At 39.2% G+C, this 12,467-nt stretch overlaps 2 protein-coding genes and 2 long non-coding RNA genes across 4 annotated transcripts in view; 2 read left to right on the top strand and 2 right to left on the bottom strand.

Moving 5' to 3' along the window:
- Positions 1–444: 444 nt before the first annotated feature.
- On the bottom strand, positions 445–1,513 carry Grx5 (Glutaredoxin 5). Its single transcript, XM_072016603.1, has 3 exons — positions 1,309–1,513; positions 947–1,088; positions 445–728 (listed from the first exon to the last, which is right to left on the bottom strand). The coding sequence occupies exons 1-3, from the start codon at positions 1,381–1,383 to the stop codon at positions 541–543; spliced, it is 405 nt and encodes a 134-aa protein (XP_071872704.1). The 5' UTR covers positions 1,384–1,513; the 3' UTR covers positions 445–540.
- Positions 1,514–3,199: 1,686 nt separating this feature from the next.
- On the top strand, positions 3,200–7,470 carry LOC139994319 (uncharacterized). Its single transcript, XR_011801610.1, has 2 exons — positions 3,200–3,659; positions 4,144–7,470. It is a non-coding gene; the product is annotated as an uncharacterized lncRNA (long non-coding RNA).
- Positions 3,857–5,522, bottom strand: LOC139994318 (uncharacterized). Its single transcript, XR_011801609.1, has 2 exons — positions 4,572–5,522; positions 3,857–4,476 (listed from the first exon to the last, which is right to left on the bottom strand). It is a non-coding gene; the product is annotated as an uncharacterized lncRNA (long non-coding RNA).
- Positions 7,471–7,963: 493 nt separating the features above from the next.
- LOC139994316 (uncharacterized) overlaps positions 7,964–12,467 on the top strand; it is a 97,787-nt gene continuing 93,283 nt past the window's right edge. Inside the window, exon 1 of the mRNA XM_072016842.1 lies at positions 7,964–8,857. Coding sequence (XP_071872943.1) covers positions 8,782–8,857 — 76 coding nt within the window. The 5' untranslated portion in view covers positions 7,964–8,781. The remainder of the gene's footprint in view (positions 8,858–12,467) is intronic.

Genomic DNA, 12,467 nt, shown 5'->3' on the forward strand with positions numbered 1-12,467 from the left:
TTTCATTTGATTTGTACTAGTAACTGATGATTTTGAATACACTGACGTTATAATATAGAAAGGTGATGTGAGAGGAAAAGAAAGAAGAAAACTTTTCCACCTAGTAAAATCATGAAACGATCTCTTATGAATATATATAAGTCTAAGAATATAAGGATTTTACATGAGGTATTTAAATCGTGGCAAACGCAATGCGGAAGAATATGTTGTCACGCGTGCACGCACACGCAGAACATAAGCACCCGTATCGTGACATGCGACTGACCTTGATCCACTTTTTCTCCCCTGTGTACTACCATTTCTTTCGGTTCAAAGGAAGCACGCGAGAACCGGCATTATATTTTGTAATACACTGCAAAACATCGTGACTTCTCGAGATTCCTGACACCAGATTTCTGATGATGATATATTAAAAAAACTGTCATTCTTCTACGTTATGTCATGTAAATGAAAATAATTTTATTGTAACAAAATTCAATAATCATCATCAAACAATCATTTTATTTACAAATTACAAACACGCTAAATAGTCAAGCATCCTTAATCCTTGCCTTCCTTTCCTTGAGATTCTTGCTTCTCTAAAAATGCGCTTGTAATACCTACTTTTTTTAATTCAGCCACCAGTTCGCCATTTCTGTGCATTTCTAAAAGAATGTCACATCCTCCTACAAATTCTCCATTTATGAAGACTTGGGGTATGGTTGGCCAGTTTGAGAAATCCTTGATACCTAAACATAGTTATGAAAATTATAAATTATTTTATTGTTACATATATTTATTTATTCTCATTGTTCTTGGACTAATCCTCTATTGATCTTTGTATAATTTTCTTTTGGTTGTTTTTATTGTCTCAAAGAATTTCTGTAATGGTTTGGGATTTAGTCATATTTGTCAGGTTCAATTTATTTCTATGAAATGCGCTATTGATCTTCCAAAGAATATTAACCTTGTCTAAGCACTTCATCTTCAAGAACATCATGAGCATCGTACTTGACATCATGCATCTTCAATATTTGTACAACAGCATTGCTAAAACCACACTTGGGACTGTCTGGGATACCTTTCATGAACACCACAACCTTGTTTTTCTGTAAAATGTAGTTGTCACTCACTTATAATTATCTAGTAATTTAAACAACGTCAACACTATGTATACTTCCAATTGGTTACAGCTTTGGTTTACGAGTTTGATATATATTAAATATTGACATAGTCGACAACGTATGATGGAAGATACACGATAAATAATACAAATCATGGTAAATTCCATTCATCTAACAGCAAAATAGTTGACAAATGTAGACGCACCTTAACGAGGTTAGCAATCTTATCAGCGGTCGTTGAAAAACTTCTGATAGAATTATACAACCTAAATGGAATCATGTTTAGATACTATTGTTGAAAATCAGATAATCAAAACTCGAATTTTTTATTAGAAAAACAGCACAATAGATTACCGGGTCAACACATTAGTCAAGAATGGATTGCGCCATATTAGTTTTCTTTTTTTACTTAAAGCGACTAGTGTCGCTTTCTGCAGGCAGACACAAGAAACACGTAGACTAATTTTAATCGGCATGAATTTTTATAGTATCTGTTTCTAAGTGTGTAATTATAAATTTCATAAAATTATTTATAATATAGTAACATTACTAGGGACAAGATAGACGTAATATTAAATGGAACTTTATATGTTAGGTTCTGAAATACCGACCTGCAAAGAAGATCAGCATACTTCTTACGCCCTCTGCGATTTGTTAAAGCAAACATGGGAATTATATGTACATGCATACATACATAATTCGTCTTATTTATAGGTATTTGTTGTACTGATGACAGATATCTCGTTTGTGGGTGGACTGTCACCAGGTGATCCCCAAACATTGGATAAATTAGATCTCTACATAATCAGCACAGTAGGCAACCATGTTTTCCTTATTAATACCACCTACATAAGATGTCTCCACCATTCCCTAGATTTTTTATTACATTTCTAATATTACATACATTAAATTCTAATAAAAAATTAGCATGTGTGCATTTATGTAACTATTACATTACGCTTATATTACATGATCTGACGTTGCACTACATTATATCGAGCCACTTTCGTCTAAATATTACACCAAAATTATTTCATACTCATTGACAAAATGATATTGTCACTTTACAATATCAATTTAATGTATCTATTTCAAAATCTACTTTATCACACCGATAACGTGTATCGAGATTAATTTTATCCTCGTAATATTTACTAACGACTAAAATAAAATCTTGTGAACATTTTAAAGACATATGACAATTTTTTGAGAAATACAGTGATGTTTCGGTGGATTCGTAAAAGATAGCGTCGTGTAACCCCGTTTTACCGTAGCCACTTCAAATTCGATCTACGTTCATGGCCTACTTCCGAGGTCTACGTTCGTAACGCAAGGAATCCTGGCTACGATACTTTTCAGATCATTAAATATTCTTCTCTCGGTAAATATTAAACGTCATCTCAATGAATCACGTACGGCTGATTTATTTGAACCCAGAACAATGAAAAAAGATTCCTCATAGCAACCTCAAGGTCCCAGGTTTGTCGAATTAAAAATAAAGGTTAAATTAAATTTTAATCGTGAATAAATTTTTAGTCTGTTGTCAACAATATTGTGACGAAACATCTGTCCCGAGAGAATTTCTTAGAATTGTTTATTTTCGAGATGGTCAATCTGTATCGTCATCAATTGCGACATAACAATGCAACAGCGCAATTCGTTAATCGGGATATCACTATCTTTCTTTCAAAAGGACTCATTGATGCGAGAAATATCGATTTTTTAAAAAATAATCTGTAACAGAGTGCATGAGCTAGTTAGAATGAACGAATTAGAAAAATATACGAGTGACTTCATCCATGATTTTAGAAAGTCCAAATTACTAACATTTCGTGTAATTTAATATATTTAAATAGGGCACTGTACATATTTTTTTTAAGTTGACAATTGCGTGCTCGTTCTATGCAATTATTATTTATTGAAAAAATATGTTATATATATTTTTTCTTTTCCATTCATAATCTTTAAAATTTCGTTCGAACAGCTATGTCTAAAAATATGTAACAGTAAAATTACAATATTTGCATATTTAAAGTTATTACCAGCATTTAACGATGTTTGTTTTTGTCCATCTTGGCAAACGTGCATATTATTATTATTAAGTATTGTTTACCAATCATAATTAGTGTTTTTCTATTTTCTGTTTGTTACGTATTGTCGTACAAGTTGTTGTTTAAACGTGTCATAAGACAAATGTCTTTCGTATCTTCATACGTATCTTCTTTTCTCCATTGAAGTAACGTTGCACACATAACCCACGCAACTGTATTTTCCTCGTGACGTAACAGTGAAAAATCGTTACAGGGAAAACTCGTTAACCGATAACACGTCCGCAGCACGTGGTTGTCCTTTCCGAAGCAATGACGTCAGATTGAAATCATGGTCACCGTGACCGATCACCATGGAAACTGTGCTCGGAGCTAGTATACCGACGTGAGAACGCCCACGAGGATTTTAAAGTTCGAGTTAGCCTGGCGGGAGAGCGTCCTGTGTATACAGCTTCACGGATGAGATCCTTGCGATAGGTCGGGGATGAAAGCACGAAAATAGCAACAGGTAAAAATGTTAAAAAATCCTTCGATTGCGAGTGGATCGCATGAAATCGTATGAAAACGTTTTCATCGTCAGCCGTCAGACTGAAATTCATTGGCATTCAAACGCGTCCGAACAAATAACGGCTAATTTTTTTTAATTCGACAAAAATGAAATAATTCAATAAAAAAAAAGGGGGAGGAGAAAACGATTTTTCACAATCAACATGAACATTGACAGTATATTTTAATTTGTTCGCAATGTGGTTACAAATTGTTTCAAAATATCGGAATTTATTATATATACTATACATGCCTGGTAGAATTCTCACACGTGTCCATCTAACCTAACCTAACAGAAGCGCGTCCTTCTAGCGGATGTAATAGAGACTTTTTTTTGCCATTGCGTAAGACGCGACAGGCCTACTTATTGTCCACCTTCTACGTGTCTCTGTTACAATCGTACAGCCAATGAAGTTCGAATAATTCCTCTTTCTTTCCTTTTTTAGAAACAGTTTCTTCTTCGCGCGACATTCCTAACGATGTCCGGCGAAACCGGGCTAAATGTGACGTAGCAGTGGAATTCAAGGCGCAGATGAATATGTATTAAGAGTAGAGTATACCTATAAACTGTAGAAACACAGATAGAAGACCGAGCTTAATACACGAATTTACATACGCTTACAACTCTTTGGGTAAAGTAGAGTTACGCGAAGTACTTTACGGATACACGCAACAATTGCGTATATAGGATCTTGTAACGCATGCTTACATTTGGTTACTTTTCTCTGTGTAACTTACGTAAATGTTCTATAGAGAGAGTCGAGAAAGCAACGTTTCACCTAATAAGCGGAAAGAATTGTTTACTTAGGTTAGGGAGAAGAAGTAAGAAATAAGGGACAAAACGAAGAGAAACAGTGGTGGGATTATACCATACCTTATTCGGAGCCAGGCGATTGTTGCACTATTTTAACGCGGCTCGCTTTAACGTGACTACACCGTGACGAGGGGTTTCACTTTGCCGCAATGTTGGCAGCTACTGCCAGTTAATGCATTTTCACTGGTGGGACGGTGACGCTAAATGATACGGTTTCCTGTTCACGAGAAACTCGAAACTACCCACGATACAAGGTAGTATACCAAAACTCTACGTGCAGCTTTATTTGATAAGCGAAAATATAACCTTCGCGCAAAAATTACGAATCCCCTCTGCACTATTTGCAACCGGAGCTTGTAGCGTATTTTGTTATGTGTAGTGGTAATACAATCAATCGCTGTACAGAATGACTATTTTACCAATTTTCTAACTCACAAGCCCCCAAATCGTTAAAGGAACAGCTTGAGGAAGTACTTTTCCTTATAACATGAAAAAAAGATGAAAAATATCATGAGAATGTTTACAAGACGTCAGTAAAATGGAATACAAATGAGTAATCGACGTCAGTAATAGGAAAATGGTTTTGGTAAGCACACAAGACTTCGGTGTTCGTCAGCTTGTCTCGATCATTCTCGCGGAGCGGCTCGGGTGGGGGAGGTTGTCGGCACTGGCGAGTGGCGAGCATCTGCGACGGAGAACAAAACGCCAGAGCGAAAAGGAACGTGCTAGCCAGAACAACGAGGAGAAAACGATTCGTGAACGAGGAACGCGAACGTATCGCGGCACGTGCGACGAGGAGGGAGAAACCTTACGCCGATTCCTCTCGAGGTCGAACACGGGAACGAAACAGAAAAAGACAGAGACCGGTCCGCTGGTCGTTCTGGCGCATACGCAACGAACACGATGCACGTCAGCCAGAAATGAGAAAAGATTATCATGCGCACGTATATTGTGGCCCGTATATCGAATTCGCGATAAGAATGATAAAGACGTTTGCGAACCGTGACGAGCGCTTTTTATACGCGGCTGGAGAACATTACTTAAAACAACAACCGGACACAGTTGACGTTATACGCGATTTAAGACGTGCTCGAATATAAACGTGTTTATGTCATTCCTCGATGTTAAACGATTAACATTTTACCATATGCCTTCTCTGCTTTTTATCGATTCGTGGTATCAACGGTTATTAAAGGTATACAAACGTTTAAATTGCTACCCTTTATTGTGAATCAAACGTTACTGCGATTACAACAAAATCAATTTCATGCTCGTGTAAAACGATCAAAAATCGATGATAAAGCCATTAGAAAAAAGTAAAAACGGCTAGCAGATGGAATCGGAGAGACAGAGCAACGACTCGACTTCGTCCGAAAGAGAAAGAAACGTAATCGAATAACGCGCGAGAGAAGGACGAACGAGCTGGTTGGTGGATAGAAAGAGATGGAGACGGGGCACGAGGAAGAGTGGAAGGGAGGAAGTGAGAGTGGAAGGGAGAGAGTGCCACGCGACGCGTTAGGCAGCGTAAGAGAGAGAGGCGGTTGGCGCGAAAGGAGTGGGGTTAGTAAATCGAGTGGCTTGGCGAGCGGCGGATGGTATCCTGCGAAAGAGGAAAGTGCGGTAAAGGGGGCGAGGACAAATGACGAGGCGCGCGAGCCATCAGGGCCGTATGCTAGAGAACACGCGACACGCGTTCCGGGAGCCATGGGTCGCGCGCGACCTTAACCCTTAGATAGTGTGGTTAATAAAAGTCAAGAAGCATATGAGAAAACACTGTGTCTGATTTGGAGTAGGTACGAATAAGGATATATATTAAGGAATAGGTCTAATAAATTTTGTATTGTAATATTGTAATGATATATGAAGAGCTGGAGTAACATTATTTTATGAAAATTTTTATGAAGGATCATGATCACAATATAAGTTATCATGAATGATAATTTGTATGAAATAATTTAATATTAGGTAAATTGCCCATTGTATCTATACTGAAATCGCTTTTATATCTTACCGCGGTGAGATTGCGTAAAGCAGTTCACGAAGCACTTGTGACGAGATTTCATACCGCCTACTCGATTCATAAGTCTCTGCAAGCTGTTCGCGATGATTCGCTACGAAACATCGTAATTCAGCCGAAACATGTTTACCAGAGATACCACGGTCTACGTTTCTTACCTCAATTTTTTATAACCATACTTTCCATCGTGATTTTTTGTGAGATATTGAACGCATTTTCGCAAATCAAAATTCGAAATATTCGCTTTGAAGATTATTTAATTGACGATAAAATCGATAACTCGACTTAGTCAACTACCTGCCGCGTCCATAATACGGGTAGAAGACAGAATCGGTTGCATCTGTCTCGTTTCCCGGGAACCATCGCTAAAAAGTAGCGGGTTAAAACCTGGAGACGCATAACTTTGCGTTTACCGGCCGGTTACCGGTAACCCGGACTAGCTATAACCTGGAGAGCGGCGATGGAACCTTCGTGAAAGACAGAGCTCAAGAATCGTAACGTCAAAGCGAGATGGAGAATCGGGCTTGTCGATAGAGTGGGAAAAGATATGGACAGAGAGTGAGACGGCCGTTGAAATAGAACGGCAAAGAAGTTAGGGGCCAAGGGAGGAACTGAAATAGAGAGTAGAAGAGAATTCACGAGTGCCTCGCGGACTTCTCCTCTGCATTAACGGTCTCAGACTACAAAGTACGAGAGAGAAATGAGAGACGAAGAAACGCGTACACGCTCAACGATGAGACCTATACACTATACAGTTTGTGGACTCGAGCAGAGTGCTCGATGCGTCGCGTTAGCCATTGCTTGTTCGATGCAAACGTGTCGTTACAGTTTCTGGTAAAATTTCTTTGTCAATTAATATTTACAATACTCTATCTAACATTTTATATATGCTTTCAAACCCAATAAATCGATGGCGTTATAGGTTAAGTATGTAACTCCAAAGGTAGTTTAAGTAACTCCTTTATCTTAACTTTAACAAGGTGCGTCTACACTCGACCCATTTTTTTAGTAATTTCTCTGAAAATCGAACAGTTATGCGGAGAAACTCGATTACGGTTTTCCGACTCATCTTTTCTACTACAATCACTTCGTTCCAGAAGTTATATTACGATTTTTACCGCACCCTATATATTCCAAGGGAGAGGAGAAGGGAATGAGTGAGCGTGCAAAGTGCGGCAAAGGGAGATAGAGACGGAGAAAGCAGCGATAGAGAGAAAGGGGTGCGAAAAGTTGGTAAGGGACGGCGTGGGGTGAAGTGGGAACGACAGACGTTCTACCGTTGCTTGGAACGAGCAAGCTTGGTTCGTGAACGCGGGGCGAGAGAGAGTGAGAGAGTGGGGGGATGGGGTTCAACCGATGGGTGGTGGGGGGCGGTTAGTGGGTGGCAGCTGAGGACGGAGTGATAGGGGAAATCAGTCGCGGTTCGAGTACCGCCACGTATGCACGTGAGCGGGTGTGCTCGTCTCCTCGGTGAGCTTCTCTCTCTCACTGACCCTTTACGACGCACCGTAGTCGTCCTTCCTTCTCTTTTCTTTCCGTCCTACACAGAGGATTCCGTCAAATAAATACAATAGCCGCGTTCTTTGGAATTTTTTCTCTTCTGAAAAGGAAATTTCTCCCAGCTTGCTGTTCGAAAGAATTTTACATTAGATCTTTCGAAAGAATTGAGGGACGCTTGCGCGCCGTTCTTCCCCAGTCGAAGACGGGGAATCACCGACACCAGGCCAATCAGAAACATCGATGTAAACAGAGAGTAGAGTTTTAAACGGAAAAAGAGTTTCGTGGCTCTCGAGACGCTCGCGTTCCAGAAGCGCTATCTCGTCCTTTCCACCACAGCTCTCTATTTTTCTCTCGCTCTTCGCTCATTCACTCTCTTTCTAACTTTTTCCCTCCCACTTCCAGTCTCCTCTTTCTCTAACCGTCTTCTTCGCTCTTAGTCTCGTGACGAAAGGACGTTCGAGATAATCCGAGCGGACGTTTCTTCGAGGGGAAAGTCTGACTTTGATATACATACCAGTTTTCAATTGCCGTTCGACAGAGGATTCCGCGCGGTCTCCACGTTCTCTTTAAATACGAACGATATCATTATTCTCGCTTCCGTGGCCGATCGGTACTATTCGACTTACGTATTGGTAACGTGGTCGGTTACTGTGGGAGGTGGAGTGATACAAGATATTTAGCCGGTGCTAACGGAGAGACTACAGAAGCCGAAGGGCCATAAAAAGGCAGGCCAGACTGGAACGAAGAGCCAAGATGCTCGACTTCGAACAACAGGCGAATCAGGCACAGGCTCTGGCTTCGCTCGACGAGGACTGGCACCTGCTCGAGGGTGAGCGCACGACCTTCGCAATTTTTCTTCTCGAACCTCTGTCCTTTGCGTTTTCGACACGCGCGCGTACACACACATACATACACCCATATGTACATACATATGTACAGATGTACACCTATATATGTAGGTACATGAACAGTGGCGTCGATGCTAGATCGGAGTGCACCTGGTGAAAACCTGTATCGAGGTGGATGCCTGGTTGACCCTTTGGGGCATGTTGCTTCCATGCTCGTTGCTCGAGTACATTGGACAGTGTCACGAACGATAATCCTTGAATGCGTCGCCCGACCGGATATTGTTAGGGGTTAATCGAACCTGAAAAATGTCGAATAACATCGGTCCAATGAGGTATTAGATTTTTGCTGGAGAGATCGATTTCTCGATGGCGTTCGCTTTTTCTTAATTCGCTTTTGTCGCCAACAGCTGTTTCTAGGTCAGGTTTGATTTCTAAGACGTTCATCGGCATACGTGTGCGCGTTCGCATCGATGTGTCACGTAACACACGGTACACAAAGCACCGTTGACTGTTCGTATTCGTCGACAATCGTATAGAAGGTAATGGAGAAATAATTAAGCTTCAAAACGGCGATATCGATAACGTTTCGATGAGAAAGAAAACGTTCTATATCCGTTCTATATATCGAGGCTACGGTGTCTCTTAAAGGGTCGCGTATCTTATCGAATCGAGCTTCGAGCAAAATAAACTGCGAAGGAACATATTGTTCGAGGACGCATCGACATCGACCGAGTGTTTTACGAAGGATAAAGCCTGACCCATAACACCCCATGAACCGCGCGTTACCGACATTTGTTTTCTTGCGCGCGGTTTCACGCGTTTTTACGATCGTTTGAAACGCGTCACCACTTTACCATCCGAGTCGAGATTATGGAGGACCGTTTGATTTGTGGCTAGTTTCGTTAGGTATGCGACTTTCATTGTCGTTGTCTCTTTACATAACATTTACTCGTAATTCGTAAAACAGTGTCACGGTGACGTTCGATCATTAATAACGTGCGCAAATTTTATCAGTACGATCTTCAATAATAAATATCTTTTACTTATCAACCGTTCGACAAATGCGACATATTCTTACCGTAATTTTTATTATCTTTGGATAACATCCTCGTGACGAATAAGCAATGTTTTTCGAAATGATAAAATTCCTTTGCAACGAAGATTGTAAAAATGGTGACTGAATGTGTTAGTACGTAAATGTAGTGAGATGCGAACCATGTGACATTTGGCCGTATAGGGTTTGAACATCCTTTTATTGAACAGCTGCTTTCCGGACCGGCCTCTCCACTTTCTTGTCCCTTTTACTGGCCGCACGAACGTCTGGCGCCGCATTCACGGCTTTTATTGTGATTTCTTAATACCCAACGCAAAAGAAGTAACGTGAGTTTTGTGTTACATACAAAAATACACCAGATAAGCAGATCGACGCCATTGTTCAGTTTAAATTTTAACGATAAGTAATACTAACCTAATATATTTCGTTCTGCTTGTAACATTGTTTTCTGCATGTGCATGCGTATACAACTTTAGAGGCGTAGACATAGTGTAATTAATACAGTCGAAGAAAGTCAGAAAGTTGAAAGGAAAGAAAAGTGAAAGGTGGGAGCGTGAGCATATACAACGTGATTTAATGTAATTTATTCGAAAATTATATTTCGTGCAGCACTAAGATTAATAACGTGTATACATGGTTGGTACGGAAGAAATACTTTGGTGAAGAAAATCTAAAAGAAGAATGATTGGTTTAATAAGGGGAAAATCGATCGGCATCAATTGATATTACTGACTCGTTACGTTTATCGACAAGAAATTAATCGCGTTCGCATCTTGCACCAGGAAACTATGTAGTTACAGTTACAAATATTCCTTGCGCGCTTTGAACGCGTCGTGTGGGATAGTCTGGTTAATTGACTTTTAAATTTGTTCCGGAAAATTGAGATTCGCAGTTACGTCGGCTCGGAAAAACACAGTAGGAACTTTATTTAATATACAGCTCGTATTTCTGTTTGCTATTTTCAACATTTTTAATCGTATCAAAGAATTTCAAATTAGCGAAATTTTGGTCTTTTTATTTTACTAATTCGAATGAATTTTCAAACATTTCAATATCTGAAAAATTCTTAAATGTATAGAATGTGTGAAATTCTCTATTTAATTCCACATGTAATTAATGTAGTTAGATAATTTTAAATATTATTGGAGGATTCTTTATGGTCATATTTTGATAGCAATATTTTCCAAAATTTTAATCGTGTTGTTTCAAGAATCTGAAACTGATGAAATTTCGTTCTCTTTTCTTTCACATCGTTTAAGCTGGAAATAAATTTTCAAACATTTGAATATTTGAAATCTTTTTCAATATACATACATACATATAGAATATAAAATTCTCTATATCAATTTTGATTGTAGTTAACATAACTAGATGATTAACGAAAAAAGTAAGTAAAATATAGCAGTAAATTTGAAAGAAACCGGTAGTTTATCCTGGGGATCTTTACGGGCATGTTTCGCTAGTAATATTTTCAAAGCACTTGTCCGTTATCCGTAGCGTACGGACACGGCACATCGACTGGCACGTATCGTGCCACGGGAAGCACGACTCGCACCTGTTTCACAGCACATAAATGTTTGCGGGAGCAATATCGTGTTTGGCAATGCCAACCTCACCTGGCCGTTTCTATCAGACGCGTATTTTTGCAACAGACGCTTAAATCGTTGTTGACAAATCGTCAGCTTAAACTTCTAATATACCATTCAACTTCTATTCTCGTCGTTTATTTCATATTTATTATCGTTTAATATACGAACGCGTTGACTATGAATTACGATTATCGTTATCATAAACTAACATCGACCTACGATGCTCATTGCCTACGAGCGTAAAATACACCGATAGAGGGTGGGGGGAACGACTGGTAAGAGAAGGATTCTAGAAAAGCGACTAGAAAATTTCGCGTTTACGTCAGATTTACACCTGTTGAAGTAGTGGGCGTCAATTTGTAACATCTGTCGCTCGCTATATCTGTTTAAACAGGCAGTTTGCGTTAAAAGAGGTGTAAGTACATTATTCCTTCATTCTTAGCAACCTGAACATAATTGCTTGCCTTTTTCAACTTTTTCGAATTATATTTTTCAATCTTATCTTTTGATATTCAATCAATATAATAGAAATAGAAAATTATGAATTTGTTAATGTTAAATAATATTGCGAATAGATTAGGTAATGGTGATAATTCTGTGGACGACCTTTTAAGATTGTGTCATAAATTTTTTAATTTAATTTTTCGATATCCAATCCGAAATGATCGAATGGAATAATTTAAACTTGCCGATTTTAAATAATGTGAATAGGTAATGGTGGTAATTCTGGTGAAAATGGAGGAGCCAGCAACCTGTCGTCTGAATTTTCACGGTTGTATCTCGTCGGTGCGCTAGGGAACTCCATTTTCATGAATATCTAAGGTCCCCTACAGCTAAAGCTTCTCATCAGGCGAAGGTTTTGCCGCGAAGGGATCGAGAAATTCGTCCCTTCTCCGCGCACATCTCTCTAACTATGCGAAACTTCTTCCCCATATAACCTGTGCGAAC

The sequence above is a fragment of the Bombus fervidus genome, chromosome 14, assembly GCF_041682495.2.
Source record: "Bombus fervidus isolate BK054 chromosome 14, iyBomFerv1, whole genome shotgun sequence".
NCBI lineage: Eukaryota > Metazoa > Arthropoda > Insecta > Hymenoptera > Apidae > Bombus > Bombus fervidus.